Consider the following 16,398-nt stretch of genomic DNA (forward strand, 5'->3'; position numbering starts at 1 on the left):
ATTATTATCTCCCCACATGGCCTAGCGAGCACGTTTTGGTATACTTGTAAGTGCAGTTGCCAAGGCAGAAAAACAAAATTTACCTCTTGTCCCAGGTCCAAATTTACGCCTAGGTCCCAATTGTTAGTTTAATCTTTTGTTTTATTATTATTATTTGTCATTTTTCTCCTCTTATTCTTTTTCTCTTCTGCATTGGGTTTGCATTAGATATTGATCGGGGTCGCACTCTATCGAGCGACGCTACCAAAAAATTTAAAACATCCACTGCTCTTCGTACACACCTAAAAAAACAACGAAAAGTATATAGTGGATACACACCATCCACACAAACAAACTGCCTTAACACAACAAGCAAAACAAAATAAGACTTGCCACCAAGCAAAGCATTAAGAAAATTTGTCATCTATTTGAACGGCACCAATCTAACCCATTCTAATAAACTGCACTGGCGCTAAAAGGATCAGACTCCTCCAATATCTCCCAGTACACCATTTGTCCTTATTTCTCCAAAGAAGCGCATGCGGCCCGCTCCCCTTCACCTCCCACAAGCATCATGGAGCATGTAAACACAAACACTCCGCCACTGGAAGACGACATCCCTATAGTCACGGGCCGAAAAGCTGCCTATTCACTTCGGCTCTTTCGCGGCGACGGACAGCCTGAAGAAGAGTGGCAGAAACCTCCTTCTACCGACTTGGATCAAGATTCGCCTACCCGCCAACTTGAACCCGTGTCATCAGCAACTTATTTTCCGCACACCCCCATTAAGGAGAGCGATGTCAAGCATGACTATGTTCTTGGCCCTGACAATCTCCAGCACTTAACAGCTGACGTAGAGTTTGACCATGGGACCCACGGTGATATTACAAAAATACACAAACATGTGCCTGATTCCAAAACTGGCTCCGCGGCTACACAAGAATCTGTTGTTTCTGTCACAGACCGCCCAAACTCTCTTCTGTATCCATTATCAGTCGAGCTACGACCTTTCCGGAACAAAGTTGGCGGTCATACGGCCATTTTTCGTTTCAGCAAAAAAGCTGTGTGCAAAGCTCTTATGAATCGTGAAAATCTTTGGTACGAGGCGATTGAGCGGCGCCATCTTGCGCTTCTCCGTTTTATGCCCAAGTACATTGGCGTGCTCAACGTGAGATACTCAAGTATTGTGGATGAGGGACTGGTTTCCCGACTGGATCAGGAACAAGAACTTGAACACGAACAGCATGAAAGGGCACTGTCGTCCAAAGAGGGGTTGCCGATGCAGAAAACACGACGCCCATCTTTTCCAGACTACAAGGGCGTACACGATCCCCCACCTAAAGTGTCATTGGATGACAACAGGCATATTATTCCGGACCTCTTGTGGAAGCGTTACTCAAATAGTGCGCCCAGTACATTTGAACAACTCTCTCTTCTGCCTCATACACACGACTCAGACCTCGACTATGGCTCCACGTCAGTGAACACTGATTTGCAAGCACAAGTAATACTGGAAGTCTTTACTCCAAGAGATTGGAGTTTTGACCGGGCAGATGCCATCTTTGAGATGGACGATGAAAATGGAACCAGACAAGAAACTAAAAAGGGCTCGGTTTTGCGTAAACATACACGCTTTGAACGTTTTATTCTCTTAGAAGACTTGACTGCAGACCTTCAAAAACCATGTGCTTTAGATTTGAAAATGGGTACGCGCCAATATGGTGTCGAAGCAAGTGATAAGAAACAACAGTCACAACGGAAAAAATGCAACGCAACTACCTCACGCGAGCTAGGTGTCCGTATGTGCGGCTTACAAGTTTGGGACCAGACCAAAAGCAAATACTTTATGCGTGACAAGTATTTTGGCCGGGAGTTGAAAAGCGGGAAACCATTCGCCAAGATTTTAGCCAAGTTCTTGTACGATGGACGCACAATATTGTCCGTGGTATGTAAGTTACAGCACATCGTGGAGCAGTTGGAGGAACTATTCATTAACTTCGAAGAACTAAAAGGTTACAGAATGTATGGCTCATCCATTTTACTTACGTACGATGGCGCCTCTTCGCCACTTACTGCGCTGGTGAGGGTACACATTATTGATTTTGCCCAAAGTGTGATTGCCGACGATGCTCATACCGCAAATTACAGAAAGCCGCCCCAACATCCGGAACTTCCCGACATGGGCTACCTTCGAGGACTCAAATCATTAATTCGTTACTTCAAAGCCATCTTCGAGATCCTCACGGGAACCAATTACGACCAAGTGGATGACAAAGATGCATTCTTGAAACAAAACCATGAGCGGCTAGACGTACCGTGCTACTGGATTGGCACATACCCCGACAAGGACACCGATATTGAAAATAATGACGGCTCGGATCCGTTCGAGCGTGTCTACAAATCTGATGACGATGACGAGACAGGGATTTCAGATTAGATTAGGTTCATAATAGACGCCCGTACTAATACATAAAGCAAAACGAATCAAAGTTGAAGTTATTCAGGTGAGGTATAAGATTGATTACGTTCACGTCGGTACATGGATTTGATTCTTTATTGAGGTAAATAGTATATGCATCCCAAAAAGAAATAATACACCACAATGATACTATTTAGTACACAAAAATCAAAGGATTATTATCTGGGACAAATATTCTTTAAGGGTCATGAAGGCATCAAAGAGCTTAATCAGCGTTTCTCTTAGCAACCTTCTTGGCGTGGGTAGCTTGGGTACCAAAGATCTTCTTATCTCTGTTCTTCTTTTGCTTTCTTTGTTGTCTAGAAGACTTCTCAACCTTCTCAGCCAAACCGTATCTGACCAATCTGTAGGCTGGCTCGAATCTCTTGGCGTCAGCAACGGATTGGTAGACCAAACCGAAACCGGTAGACTTTCCTCCACCGAATTGGGTTCTGAAACCGAAAACAGAGACAGCGTCCTTGTCGGCCTTGTACAACTCAGCCAATCTTTCTCTCAACTCATCCTTGGAGACGTTAGCTCTGTTTGGGTGCAAGACGTCAATGACGAATTGTCTTCTGGCCAACAATGGGTTGGTGATAACCTTTCTAGTTCTGATAGTAACGGAGTCACTCTGACAAAGTTAGTAATACGTTCACTGGCAGGAGCTAACACAAGCTGGAAATCCTGAACCAATGTGGTTAAAGCCAACATCATGAAGTTGGAAGATGCCAAAAAAGAAAGCGGACAGAACCTGTAAAACAAAGCAGGCATGGAAATTTTCTTAGACGAAATTTATAAACATATTGAAGGCGATATAGGCTCATAGCTCACATTGGAACAGTTGCTGTTTGGTGACACATACCATCTTGTTAATCTCGGTGAAAGTTATTAGGACAAAGAAATGAAAAATTTCTCAAAAGTTTTTTGGTTTTTTCGGTGGGAGGAGACACACCATCTGCAGGCAGAGGCACTGGTGCGGTGAAAAGAAAGCAGTCACTTGAGTCACGTGGGCTCACGATTAGGACCACCACGTTATCTATAAATGGAAAGACACGTTTGTCGACCAAGCACATTTGGGAAAATGACGCATTTCTATAGGCATCGTCACTAAGAATATCATTCCTGCTCTGATAATATTACCGTCGAGACATCTAAGCTGTTCCGCTTGATGGGACTGATGGCATGCGTACAGATGCGCACAGTACTCTGTATGGTCTAATTATTGAGCATTAAAGCTGGAACTACTTTAGGACAGTTATACATGGAAAATTGATTCCATGAGTAATAAAATAGGTGTGTTTGAGTATTTCCATTCAGCAAATACCCTGGAATGAAAGTTTGAAGAATCTGAATCGCCGATCTATTCCTAGTATCCATTTTTCTGGTTATAATAGATGTGGCCACGGAACGTATCTTTTGACCATGCATTGTTTTCAAATTATGGAATAATGTAGCCCAGGTATAGATGAACTTTCGGTTGAGGTATTAAGGAATTATATTGTCAACCCTCTCAATTTGTTCATGGGAATTTCGTGATCACTGCGCCATAAAGAATCCTACGAGCACTACATTAAGTGGATATGAATATTTTTGATTTCGATTTCATCGTAGACAGTAGTCTTTTTCATCCTTGACATCACATTTACTTGTGAACAGCCATTCTGACAGCCTTGGTTTGGGTGTAGTTGTCCAAAACCTCCTTACCCATCTCTCTGCCCATACCGGAAGCACCGAAACCACCGAATGGAACCATTGGGTGGAAGTCGTTGTAAGTGTTAACCCAGACGGTACCAGCCTTGATTCTTCTGGCAACATCAATACAGGTGTTAACGTTAGTAGATTGAATACCAGCAGCCAAACCGTATTGAGAGTTGTTGGCCAACTCGACAGCCTCGTCAATAGTCTTGAACTTGTGGACAGTAATGACAGGACCGAAAATTTCTTCCTTGACAATGGTCATGTCCTCAGTAACATCACCGAAGACAGTTGGCTCAACAAAGAAACCCTTGTCACCAGCTCTCTTACCACCGGTCAACAAAGTAGCACCTTCCTTCTTACCGGTCTCAATGAAGCCCAAAATCTTAGACAATTGGTTCCAAGAGTTTTGAGCACCTTGCAAAGTCTCTTCGTTGAATGGGTCACCAACCTTGACAGCCTTAGCAGCTTCGACAAACTTAGCAACGAATTCCTCGTAAATGCCCTCTTGAATGTACAAACGAGAACCAGCACAGCACACTTCACCCGAGTTGTAGAAGATACCAGTAATCACGTTCTTGATAGCAACATCAACGTCAGCATCATTGAAGATAATGTGTGGAGACTTACCACCCAATTCCAAAGTAACCTTCTTCAAAGTGTTTGCACACTTGGCCATAATGTGCTTACCAGTAGCAGTAGAACCAGTGAAAGCAACCTTCTTGATAACAGGGTGGTCAGTGATGGCGTTACCAGTGATCTTACCAAAACCGTTAACAACGTTCAACACTCCAGGTGGGAGAACATTGTTCTCTTGGATCAATTTACAAACAAACAAAGCAGACAATGGGGTAGTTTCAGAAGTTTTCAACACAATGGTGTTGTTGGTGGCGATAGCAGGTGCAACCTTCCAGGTGAACATCAACAATGGGAAGTTCCATGGGATGATTTGACCACAGACACCCAAAGGCTCTCTTCTGGTGTAGTTGAAGTGCGAGTCACCAGTCTCAACAATGCTGCCCATGATCTTGTCGGCCCAGCCAGCAGTAGATCTGAAGCAGCCAATAGAAAGAGCCACATCGCCTCTGGCATTTTGCAAAGACTTACCGTTGTCCATGGCTTCAATGTTAGCCAAGGTCTCGGCATTCTCCTCGAGCAAGTCAGCCAACTTGTTCAAAGCAGCGGCTCTGACAGATGGGTCGGCGTTAGACCAGCCACCTTCAAAAGCAGCTTTCGCAGCTTGGACGGCAGTGTCGACATCCTCCTCTCTGGCCTCGTACACGTGGGTGATTTCCTCCTCAGTGGATGGGGAGATCACCTCAAAGGTCTTCTTTTGCTGAGGCAACACAAACTTGTTGTTGATGAACAAACCGGTAGGTTGTTCGTATGTGTTACCATTAGGCAAAGTCACAGTGACCGACATTGGCAAGTTGGAGTACAATCTCACCATAGCTGGCGCCCATGCCTTGCGGACGGTGTTTCTGGCAAAAGTGGTTCTAATCATTGCAAGCTAAATGAGAAGAACTCAATGGTGAGAAAAAGAAGAAAAAAAAGAGTCTTTACAAACCCGAGGGCCGGGCATTGCCCATTTATAATCATCCACCCGCAGTGTGGGGATCAATGTAAGGCCGATGAATGGGTTCCCCTCATGGGCACTTTCGTAGCCACTCCGCGGGTGTGTGCAGGGCCCTACCATATTTTCCTCCATCGCCAAGCACAAAGACCGAGCACCGGCCGGAGATTACTAAGCCCGTTGAGGTGGACTTTGGGTAATTTGTTTGGGGTTTTGGCGCTTGGGCTTGCAATGTTTGCGGGCCCATTTATCAATTCCTTGCGGTCTTATCGCGGCACGCGAAGCTTCGATCTTCCGCCCTTCCCGCTTGTGCGTATTTCGGAGCAAGTGAAGAAACTAGTGACGTATTGGTGCGGGTTCCAGGCAAAAACACCCTCTGGCTGGTTTGCATACGCCCAACCGAGAAGAGGGGGCAGTCTGCAGGGAAAAATATCTATAATCGCCGAGGAAACCGTAAAGAGAGAGGCGGAAGCGGCGGATGGCGGCGCTAGTGGCCAAGGCAAAAAGAAATTTTCAAGCTACGGGAAGTTCATGTGAGAATGGGCACAACGTTTGGAGAAGATCGCGTGCAGATATCGACATTGGCGGACGGCGCGAAAATGATAAAGCGGGGCTGGAATGGGCTCGGAGTTATGCTAACGGCTTCTGTATATAACGACCCCATCGTTGCTCCGCTTCTTAGTGGATCGGCCTTAGCACCTGTCAGTCTCCTCTTCGGGCTACAAATGTGGATTGTCGCCGATGAGGGTACTTACTGGAGACGCGGTTTTTGGGTTCGAACGAGACCTCAGTACATACAAGAACCGAGCAAAGGGACAGAAGTATACAAGCAGGAGAAAATGCTAGAGCATTGAGCAAGAGGTCCTAATTAGTAGTTGGGTCGAATCGACGCAAAAGGTGCAATGCCAACAACTCGCCGTATCATTGTCTCGATGAGCTTTTTTGGTTCTCATCGCATATATTTTTTACGCTATTCTTTTTTTTTTTTTTTTTTGGCAGTGCGTAGATGAACCCAAAATCTTCTATTCCTACGAACTGAGAGAGCATGTTATAATGCTAAGATATGTAATGCTACCAATTCATGTGCATGGGATGGGTTTATCAAAAACATAAGCATGGCATTGGTACTATGCCTCATGTCTAGCTTTTCCATTGTTTAAATTCTTTAAATTGGCACTGCACTTTTCGATTCACATAAGAAGGACAGCATCAGTCAAATGTCGTTTATGTCCTCCAAAGTTTGAGTAGTATCCCTGGCATGCCCCACACACAGTTCTTGAATGGTTAAACGTGGTCTATAGAAGACTTTAACATGGTGTATAGAATGGTTTCATGAATCGTTTATCCATCTTAGCACACCAACTAATGCCGTGCATTGATAATGGCAGATGTCTTAGAATGGTGCGCGACTGCATTCTGGCCATACAGTACACCATCGCTGGATCATCTTTCCCGGTGCTACATCAGATCATTGCCACGGATTAACTTGCCCCTGACCCCATATTTCAGCTTCGTTTACCAACTTCAATTTTTCAATTTTTCTTCTCCGTGGATTTCCCTCTTCCTTTTCCTACCATCTCTCTCGCCTATCCATGTCGCAAACGTGGCTTCGCGGACCCATCTGCGGTGTCGACAACTGTCGGTCTCACTTGTACCGCCTGAGCGCAGGACGCAAGTTCTGTCAATTTGGCCATGTTGCAGAAGGAAGTGTTGAGTTTGACGATGATGAGGGTGTTTCCTCGCAAACAAGAAGGCTCGCAGTGCAGCTCACTGACACGGGTTTTGGCGCGCGGGTTTCCATGCCAGTGGCTGGTGCTACGCCCGCACAGACAGAAAAGAGGCTCTACGGTTCAGCGGGCCGCCTCCACTACTTGCGGTGCGTGCAACATCTCTTGCGGCGGCTCGCGTGCCAAACGGTGCCGGTGCTTCATCCCGAGCTATCGCGCGAGAAGCGCACGCACTACGAGTACATTTTGCTCAAGGCGGTGAAACTTGTATGGACCCACTGTGCGGCAGCCGCTCTCCGCTCAACGTTGCCTGCTGACGTCGACTTGTATGTGTACATATATTTGGCAGAGCGTCTTGTGGACAGACGCCCCGTATATGTGGACGATTTTCTTTTGGCGCTTCGACGCAACGCGCTCCCGTTTGTGGAGCTTTACAAGCTTCTCCCCAAGGAGATGGCGCAGCACATGTCCATGGCAGGCATCATGTTGTTGTCGCGGAGCCCAGTGCCGGTCGACGACCTCTTTTATCGCGGTGTGGCCCGGTGGACGCGCGCACTTCCGCGCGAACTCCATAAAGTGCCCGCAGAACATTTCTATGGTGGTGCGCTTCGCGTATTTGCAGACTTGGCCCTCGGCGAGGCGCCGCTACTATTGGTCATGTTCCACCGACTCATAGCCCTCGTCCACGGCACGCACTTGCTTCTGACGCTGCATTCGTCGCGGGTGTGGCGGCTCCCAGAATGCCAATACGTGGGGTTTTTGCACGCGGCGGTGCGCCTCTTTTTCGTGGGCTCCGCGCGCCACGCCGATGTGCGCGAATGGGGCGCATGGCTCGACACTCAGCGGTCGAGCCTCGCTTGTTTCAATGACAAATACCACCACATGGACATTGAAGACTTGCTCGCTCTTCTGGACGAACAAACAGAGAAATACTGCCACTGGGTGGCAGCCACGCTAGGCGAAGAGGGCGAAGGGACCATGGAGCGCAAGTTACTTCGGCTTTTTTCGGCCGAAGGTTTGACCGTGCTGAACGGCAATAGTGCGCGCGAGCGAAGCGCAGAAACCAGTAGCCAGGCACAGGGAATGGAATCTAACAACAACGTCGCGCATCATCCCCGTTTCACTGTCAAAGACGGCCGAATGCTGGAGGCCGATGCACTACTTGCAGAGAAACACCTCGCAACATACCTTTGCTTTCGCTTTGGCTTGAAGACGCGCACGTTCGGGGAAATTGTGCGCTGGACGCAGAGGAAGATCGAGCGTGCATTTGAGAACCGGCTGCTACATACGGTTCCATAGGACCATTGGATTTTGGCGAAGCAAATGGTCTCGTGGTAAGTGGAACCGTTGCCAAAACCTTCGTGGGGAGGATCCGATTCGACACTTTACTGCAACGCATTGATGTATGTTAGAGAGAGCCATAGACATGTCTTATTGCATTGTTCACACATTTCAGACGACCCATAATAGCTCGGGTACTCTTGTTAATTTTGTAATCACTCTCTCGATCGAACACCTATGGTCTCTAATAAATAGGATATTTGCTCTGTCCGATGTTACATGAAAGCATAATTTTAACAGGTTGTTCACCAATGGCACTCTAAATATCTATTTCACTGCATATGTATCTATATCAGATTCGTAACTTTGTTTGTCTCAGTGAAACATGGTCGCTTTCAGTGCGATATTGTTTTTGAGCACAGGAACATCTCCACAACATGGATACTTCTGAATCCACAAATAAAGACGCCAAAGACCCGTCTCCAGCCGAATCATTGCAATCCGACCGCTTACCTGAAAATACCGAGCCAAGTGCTTCTCGTCCAAATACAGAGTCACCGTACACAAGTGCTTCTCCCTTTACAGAAACAAGTATAAGCAGAGGCCAGACACCAGACGCGTCCGATTTTTACGCCAGCGATGACTCCTACTCGGACCTGAGGCAGACCCCTGATGCTAGCGATGATGAAGCTAACAAAAGGCAGGGAAATCTATTAGCGGTGGAGAGGGCTACAAAACGAAGCCGCACGGACTCAGATGATTACGATCCACAGAACCCAGCAGGAGTAAGAAAAGAGAAAGTCCGGAAGAGAGTAGCCGGAAAAGTTATTGAGAAGCTCTGGTCTGTTCTAGATCGAGACTCTTTCAAGTCATTCGAGAACCTATGCGATATGTCTCTGAACAAAGTTCTTGAGCGGTATGGAACCAGTCCTGCCCAACGACCCAAAGTCATGGAGGCTCAGCGCATTCTTGCTAACCACTGGATTAGCGAAAGGAACCCACGTTCATTTTTGGCTCGGCTCAGCGTAACTAAACTACCGCCTCTCAAGTCGCTACATGTGAGAATGAAGGGATCGGAGACCGTTAATTATGATCCGCTCAGTATTGATAGCGTACTTCACAAAAAGGCAATGTGTGAAGCATATCTTCTGGCGGAACTTAAACAGCTAGAAAGCTTAGAGTCGAACTTCCGTGCTTTGCAATCTACATATGAGCTGGACTCCAAGTATCTTCATGACTTCAAGAAAACAACAAGTTCTTTACAGGCACAAAATGCAGCTGAAAAGCTGGAGAAAATGAAGCAGCTACATTTGGATGGGATTCCCTCTCTTACTAAAAATGTTCACTTGGAGGCACAACCCCAACTGGGAAGCTTGAGCGGGTTTCTGCCGAATAAGGATGAAGAAGTTCTGCTTCTACTACAGAATATTAACAAAATAATCGACGACAAAAGAGAACCCATGCGACAAATGTTGGAGTCCTGCGACCAACTTGACGTTATCCTGAGCAAACTCAACAGCTGAAGGAACTAGTGTAGCAGAACACTTCAAATCACTAAGATGCGGCACTATCACATACCCTAAAAGCTACAAATCATATTAGTCAACCATTCAAGTATAGTAGTGGAGCTTGTATAACTTAGTCTGCGTATATCCAGTAGACAGTGACTAAATATACATCTTTCGTCTGCACCTTGAAGCTGTAATAACCATCTCTCTCGTCATCCCAAAGAGATCCAATTGAGGAAGTAATGGTGACATTTGTGGTTATACTTTCAGAAGAAGAGACACTGGTAACCTCGACCAAGAATTTGAATTTCGAACTCTTCACGCTCAATTGGTTGGTAATGCTTCGGATGAACTCATGAGTATCAGTCAATTTGTCTTTTTCATTATCAATTAGGGTTGCAAACTCTGTCTCCAGTATTGGGGAGTCTTTAGTTGTAGACGAAGCCTGAAGTGTAGCGGACATCGGAAGAAAAAAGTGGGGTGCACTAGTCGAATACTGAAGACTGCATCTCCTGTTGTATTGATAAGGCGGGCCCTAAATTAGTAACAAGAGATGATTTATGCAAAATTCATGAGAAGAGCTATCAAATTACGATATACCTTCCATGCAGCTATTGGAATTGGTTTCCAAATTCTTGGTGCTAGGGCGCCCTTTGAAAAGCGAATTTCGGCATTTGAGAATACTCGAGCCGACGCATAGTTGTTCTAACACGATAAATTTCGCTTCGGCATAAAGTACATTCATTTTTAGTATGCTCTACTACACTCTTGCATTTTGAACATGTGAGTTTTTTTGAGAATATGGATGCATTTATACCCATACACGTTTATACATTTGTCTCTTCATTTATCCGTTGGTGTCTATTTGTATCAGTAAGTCGCATCTCAAATAGCCCGAGACCTGAGCCGAATTCTGTATAAAATATACATACGCGCCTTTTTCGATCTTCTCTCGATAGCATTTCAGATCCATGTCTTTTTTTCGAAGAAAGGCCAAAGAGCTGTCGCTTAATGCAAGTTCCGATAGCGTTGAATGTGCCTCTGTTTCGTCAAAATCTACCTCCACTTCCGGAATTAGCGCCAAGCCCGGACTTATAAAGAGGCATGTGCCATTTGAAGAGCCGTTAAACCCGATAAAACCACCTCTGTTTGACTTGACACCAGAGCAGGAGCAAAAGTACAAGCAAGTATTGGAGTATTTCCAAGATTATGCTACTCAGGAGATTCCGGTCAACGATAGTTCAGGCGCACCCAAGCATGCTATGACCGAAGAAGAAAAAGCCTGGTTAACAAAAGAGTGCTTTTTGCGGTATTTGCGGGCCTCCAAATGGAAGGTGGATAATTGCATTAAGAGAATTAAGGAGACTTTAATTTGGAGAAGAACATTTGGAATCGTCAACATTCCTGGTCATACAGATGAGACGAAATTGATCACACCACAGCTTGTGGAAATTGAGAACGAAACTGGCAAGAACCTCATTGTAGGTTACGATATCGATAACAGACCATGTCTATACCTCCGAAATGGATACCAGAATACCAGTGCTTCGATAAGACAGGTGCAACATTTGGTTTTCATGCTAGAGAGAGTCATACAATATATGCCACCCGGTCAAGATACATTGGCATTGTTGATTGATTTCAAGGCTGCACCTGCTCACTTGAATCTTTCATTCAAATTCCCATCCCTTGGAATCTGCAAGCAGGTGTTACACATTTTGCAAAACCATTACCCCGAACGCTTGGGTCGTGGTCTCTTTACCAATATTCCATGGATTGGATACACTTTTTTTAAGATGGTTGGTCCATTCATTGATCCTTACACGAAGCTGAAAACTATCTACGATCAACCATTTGAAAACTTCGTACCCAAGGAACACTTGGATAAAGAGTTCAACGGCATTTTGGATTTCGAGTACATCCATGACGTGTACTGGAAAGAGATGAATGCAATTGGCGATAAGAAACGCGCTGTGTTCATGACTAACTATGAGAAGCTCGGAGGAGGAATCGGCTTAAGCGAGTATGACTTGCGCCGTGAGCATGTTAGCACCTGAATGCTGTTTATTTCTTTTTTTATTATTTATATTCATGTATCCCGGTGGGTGAAAATATAGGAAGTACGAACGTGTGCACTTGATACAGGTGTGCATGTAGAACCAAAGAATTATCATCACGATGATTCATAGAATAACCTGAGTCACATTCTGAATAATGGCACTGTACTCCATCACTTTCATTGCTCATGGCGATTCTTTGACCGCTACTGAAAAAAAGGACATTGAGAATTTCATATCTTCCGATTTGCATTTGGACATCCAATCAAAGACAGAACTATCTCCCAATAGAGTATACGACTTTCACGTCGATACGAATGAACCAGACTCGGTAGCAGCTTTGGTCAAAAATGCAACACAACGGGGCTTACCATACGACATTATCTTTCAGGATGCCAAAACGAGACGTGACAAGAAATTGTTTGTGTTTGACATGGACTCAACGTTAATTTACCAAGAGGTTATCGAGTTGATTGCAGCGTATGCTGATATCGAAGATAAAGTGGCAGAAATCACCGAAAGAGCCATGAATGGTGAACTAGACTTCAATGAATCCTTGAAAGCGAGAGTTCTTCTATTGAAAGGAATCGATGCCACCACTCTATGGGATGAATTGAAGGTCAAAATTACCCTCACTAAGGGAGCTAAAGAACTCTGTAAAGCATTAAAATCTTTGGGAGTTATTATGGCTGTCTGTTCCGGTGGCTTTATCCCATTAGCATCACACGTGAAAGAAGTGCTCGGATTAGATTATGCGTATGCAAACACTTTAGGTTTGGATAACGAAAACAAACTAGACGGAACCACAAGAGGATATGTTGTCAACGGAGACAAGAAAGCTGAGCTCTTGCTTGAAATTGCCAAAACTCACAACATTGATGTCTCATCCGCGGTCGCAGTTGGGGATGGTGCCAATGATTTGAAAATGATGAGCGTGGCAGGTTGGGGTGTGGCTTGGAATGCGAAGCCAAAGGTCCAAAAAGAAGCCCCATGCTGCTTAAACACAACGTCCTTGAAAGACATTTTGTATATAATGGGTTTCAGTGATGACGAGATTGTGGCCCTTGTGCAATAGACTAACCAATATATGTAATGTTCATTCATTTCAATCCAGCCCATCTTGGCCTACAAATCCTCGAATAGTACCTCTCACTACTCCCAAAATCCCATTCAGCATCAAGACATCTTGCCCAATATGAAGACGATCAAGTTGTAACAGGTCTTCTTTTATCATATTTTTCTGGAGCAAAAAATGCCTGGTTACGCCACAGAGGCACCCAGAAGTGAGTTTGGGTGTGATCCATTCTCCTGATTCGGACTTTATAGCTATATTTGTGATTGATCCTTCCATAACCTCTCCACAGGAATTCACTAAGATTACTTCCTCCCTCTTAGAGCTTCCTGGTAGTGCTTTATTTCTCGCCCTTGTGTAGACATCTCGACTTGTAGTCTTAAAAGAAGTGAATGGTGACGGGAGAACAGGGGTAGTGTCGACATAGACATCATATCGCTGGTCTTGTGGATAATCGTCCAGCAAGCCATCAAGTAGATTCACCCTCGGGGCAGTCTCATACAACTCCACCCTGATTTTCCCCTCCATTGAGGTGAGTAATCTGATCCTGAGTGGTTCAGCCGTACTAAGTTGCGAATCATCTATGGCTTTGACGAGCAGCTGAAAGATGTAGTTTTCTTCAATCTCAAAGGGAAATACTTCCTCCTTTCCGGTCTTCGACGCAAAGTAATCGACGGTAAACTTCAACCTTTCCACGTGTTCTGTAAGCAAAAAGAAGTTTCTCTTGGTGATACTGGCGACAGAATGGGGTATTTCTTCAGTGAGGCTAGGATCATATCTAATGGTGGATAAAATCTCAAAGGAAGAAGTATCTATCTTGAAAGGATCTCCCCCAGGGAATTGAGTTACAAAAGACTCGTATGACATCGCACCGAGAGGCTCAGTCATTTTCGTACAGCGGTTTATGTTCTGAAGATAAGATGTGTAACTTTCGCGACGCTAACATTCTACATTGGAGCATTAAACTGCTTGGTGGATTCTTGTCTATTATACATAGTAATTAATAAGGTCTGAAGCGTTTTTTCTCCTTCATCATTCTGACCCTCTCCTGGTCCTGCTTGAACTTCTTCAACAAATCATTCATCTCTGCCTTTTTCTTCTCTCTCAACTGGAATCTGTAAAAGTCTTCCTTTTCCTTCTTCTTTATCTTGCTCTTAGCCTTCTCGGCACCCACTGTAGCCGCATATTTTTGCTTACCCATGATACCAGCCTTTGTCTTTCTGTGAGACCCCACAACCAAAGTGAACCCATCTTCATCGACGATCTCCGTCTGTCGTTTCAACTCCTCTCTAGATTCTTGTTCTGCCCTATTAAAGTCTGCAAGTGCTTTCGACACTTCTTCGGCAAGCTTAGTTGGTTCGCATACTTGCTGCTCATATTTACTGAGCAAAAATTTGCTTCCGAGAACGGGCATGGGCCAATTGGTACTCTTGGAATCATTGGAAAGTTTTTTCAAAGAGTTAAATGCAAGTTGGAAAGACGCCTTGTCTATGAAGGACAAAATCCCACAGTTCTTAGGTAACTTCAGCGTGATATCAAGAATGAAGCCATCTTGCTGATAGTCGAGATCTGATGTTAACCTGGTGAGGTCAATATAAACATCCTCCTGAGTATCGGTTGCCATGCTAGGATAATAGTTTTCTATAGTGGCACCAATAGCTACCTGCTGGAAGTATTTCTTTAAGGTTGCGATGCTGGTTTCGATGGGAAGATTGAAAATGAACATCAGGCGACCGCTAATATACTGGGAAGCTGCCGACTGGTTCCCCTTTGTCTCATGTTTTCTGAAATAGATGTAATGAGTTCCGTTACTTTCCGGTAGACGGACCGGAAGGATTTGAAATCCTTTGATTTCCGTGATGGTCATTGCGTTAGAATATACCAAGGTCTGCTCCTAGGAGATTTTTTGCTCACAGTTGCATGGGAGAGGTACATGCAGGTCTTGATGCCCTACAAGGAAATGTCCTCCACTACTTTTTCACGGTGTTTACGATGGTTGTCAAAGAATACGGGAAAAGGTTCATGAGTGAACTTTGATTGGCCATCTTCAAGCTTTTCCTTTGAAGAAGCTCTGTTGCTTTGATTAACTGTATGGTAAGGCTGAGAGTGCTACAAAGCAGCTGTTATTGAAAGAAAAATAAGAAGGAGGACACTTCAACTACTCGAAATTAATAACTAGATCTTTTTTTTCGAGTCACTATACAATATGTATCGCCTCTCCTGGAAGTATTCAGGTAATAGCTATCGGCTACTATGGAACTCACCAATTTGTGTGCAGGTTCAGTGTTTTCTCTTCTCCATATTTACTGATTTGAATACTGCGATCAAACAAGACATCATGGAATACAGAGGAAGAAAGAAAGATGGTATAGAGCAGTTCATCGAGCTGCCGCAGATAATCCGAGAAAACAGTCTTTCGCAACTTCGATACATGATCCTCATCGAAGGCTTGGGCATCCCTGAAGGATATGAACAATGCCCCTACCGTTCTTATGTTTGGTCAATTATGTGCAAAGTGCCAGTCTTTCCCGTACAAAAATACGCCAAGTTGATAAACAGCATCCCAAAGAAGCTTTCACCCGAACTATATCTGAAGATTAAGAATGACACTTTCCGAACATTGATGAATGACCGTACATTCCACTCCAAGGTGAGCGAAGACGTGCTAATGAGACTTCTTGCCGCTATAGCCATCTCAATACCTAACAGTAAAGTGGGGTATGTCCAGGGAATGAATGTCTTGCTTGCCCCAATAGCATATGTGTGTCATAAAAGTGAGCCACAGGCGTTTGCTATTTTCCACCATCTAGTCACAGAACAAATCCCCTTATACATCACTCCCAATTTGGATGGTGTACACACAGCTCTAAGTCTTGTGGATATGGTACTAAAGATCATTGATCCTGTGCTCAGTTCGTATCTTGACTCCAAATTTTTAAAGGCAGAGATTTATGCATTTCCTTCGGTGCTAACACTATGCGCGTGTACGCCTCGCTTGAAGTCTGTAATCAAACTTTGGGACTTTTTATTTGCATTCGGAACGCATAT

General features: G+C 44.7%; 10 protein-coding genes across 10 annotated transcripts; 5 read left to right on the forward strand and 5 right to left on the reverse strand. All coding sequences in view use genetic code 12, as the record gives it.

Moving 5' to 3' along the window:
• Positions 1 to 553: 553 nt before the first annotated feature.
• KCS1 (inositol polyphosphate kinase) lies at positions 554 to 2,416 on the forward strand (the record flags this gene model as incomplete). The annotated part of the gene is made up of 1 exon (XM_002615611.1): positions 554 to 2,416. The coding sequence occupies one exon, from the start codon at positions 554 to 556 to the stop codon at positions 2,414 to 2,416; it is 1,863 nt and encodes a 620-aa protein (XP_002615657.1).
• Positions 2,417 to 2,663: 247 nt separating this feature from the next.
• On the reverse strand, positions 2,664 to 3,302 carry RPS24 (40S ribosomal protein eS24; the record flags this gene model as incomplete). Its single annotated transcript, XM_066102310.1, has 2 exons — positions 2,664 to 3,068; positions 3,300 to 3,302. The coding sequence occupies 2 exons, from the start codon at positions 3,300 to 3,302 to the stop codon at positions 2,664 to 2,666; spliced, it is 408 nt and encodes a 135-aa protein (XP_065958331.1).
• Positions 3,303 to 4,079: 777 nt separating this feature from the next.
• On the reverse strand, positions 4,080 to 5,636 carry ALD5 (aldehyde dehydrogenase (NAD(P)(+)); the record flags this gene model as incomplete). Its single annotated transcript, XM_002615609.1, has 1 exon — positions 4,080 to 5,636. One exon carries the CDS (start codon positions 5,634 to 5,636, stop codon positions 4,080 to 4,082), a length of 1,557 nt encoding a protein of 518 aa, XP_002615655.1.
• Positions 5,637 to 7,297: 1,661 nt separating this feature from the next.
• On the forward strand, positions 7,298 to 8,731 carry FOB63_003278 (uncharacterized protein; the record flags this gene model as incomplete). Its single annotated transcript, XM_002615607.2, has 1 exon — positions 7,298 to 8,731. One exon carries the CDS (start codon positions 7,298 to 7,300, stop codon positions 8,729 to 8,731), a length of 1,434 nt encoding a protein of 477 aa, XP_002615653.2.
• A 419-nt stretch (positions 8,732 to 9,150) lies between these two features.
• FOB63_003279 (uncharacterized protein) lies at positions 9,151 to 10,236 on the forward strand (the record flags this gene model as incomplete). Its single annotated transcript, XM_002615606.1, has 1 exon — positions 9,151 to 10,236. One exon carries the CDS (start codon positions 9,151 to 9,153, stop codon positions 10,234 to 10,236), a length of 1,086 nt encoding a protein of 361 aa, XP_002615652.1.
• A 115-nt stretch (positions 10,237 to 10,351) lies between these two features.
• FOB63_003280 (uncharacterized protein) lies at positions 10,352 to 10,684 on the reverse strand (the record flags this gene model as incomplete). The annotated part of the gene is made up of 1 exon (XM_002615605.1): positions 10,352 to 10,684. One exon carries the CDS (start codon positions 10,682 to 10,684, stop codon positions 10,352 to 10,354), a length of 333 nt encoding a protein of 110 aa, XP_002615651.1.
• A 508-nt stretch (positions 10,685 to 11,192) lies between these two features.
• PDR17 (Pdr17p) lies at positions 11,193 to 12,278 on the forward strand (the record flags this gene model as incomplete). The annotated part of the gene is made up of 1 exon (XM_002615604.1): positions 11,193 to 12,278. One exon carries the CDS (start codon positions 11,193 to 11,195, stop codon positions 12,276 to 12,278), a length of 1,086 nt encoding a protein of 361 aa, XP_002615650.1.
• A 157-nt stretch (positions 12,279 to 12,435) lies between these two features.
• SER2 (phosphoserine phosphatase) lies at positions 12,436 to 13,353 on the forward strand (the record flags this gene model as incomplete). Its single annotated transcript, XM_002615603.1, has 1 exon — positions 12,436 to 13,353. One exon carries the CDS (start codon positions 12,436 to 12,438, stop codon positions 13,351 to 13,353), a length of 918 nt encoding a protein of 305 aa, XP_002615649.1.
• Positions 13,354 to 13,383: 30 nt separating this feature from the next.
• FOB63_003283 (aminodeoxychorismate lyase) lies at positions 13,384 to 14,238 on the reverse strand (the record flags this gene model as incomplete). Its single annotated transcript, XM_002615602.1, has 1 exon — positions 13,384 to 14,238. The coding sequence occupies one exon, from the start codon at positions 14,236 to 14,238 to the stop codon at positions 13,384 to 13,386; it is 855 nt and encodes a 284-aa protein (XP_002615648.1).
• A 112-nt stretch (positions 14,239 to 14,350) lies between these two features.
• FOB63_003284 (uncharacterized protein) lies at positions 14,351 to 15,217 on the reverse strand (the record flags this gene model as incomplete). Its single annotated transcript, XM_002615601.1, has 1 exon — positions 14,351 to 15,217. One exon carries the CDS (start codon positions 15,215 to 15,217, stop codon positions 14,351 to 14,353), a length of 867 nt encoding a protein of 288 aa, XP_002615647.1.
• Between the last annotated feature and the right edge of the window lie 1,181 nt (positions 15,218 to 16,398).

The sequence above is a fragment of the Clavispora lusitaniae genome (assembly GCF_014636115.1).
Source record: "Clavispora lusitaniae strain FDAARGOS_655 chromosome Unknown tig00000105_pilon, whole genome shotgun sequence".
Lineage (NCBI taxonomy): Eukaryota > Fungi > Ascomycota > Pichiomycetes > Serinales > Metschnikowiaceae > Clavispora > Clavispora lusitaniae.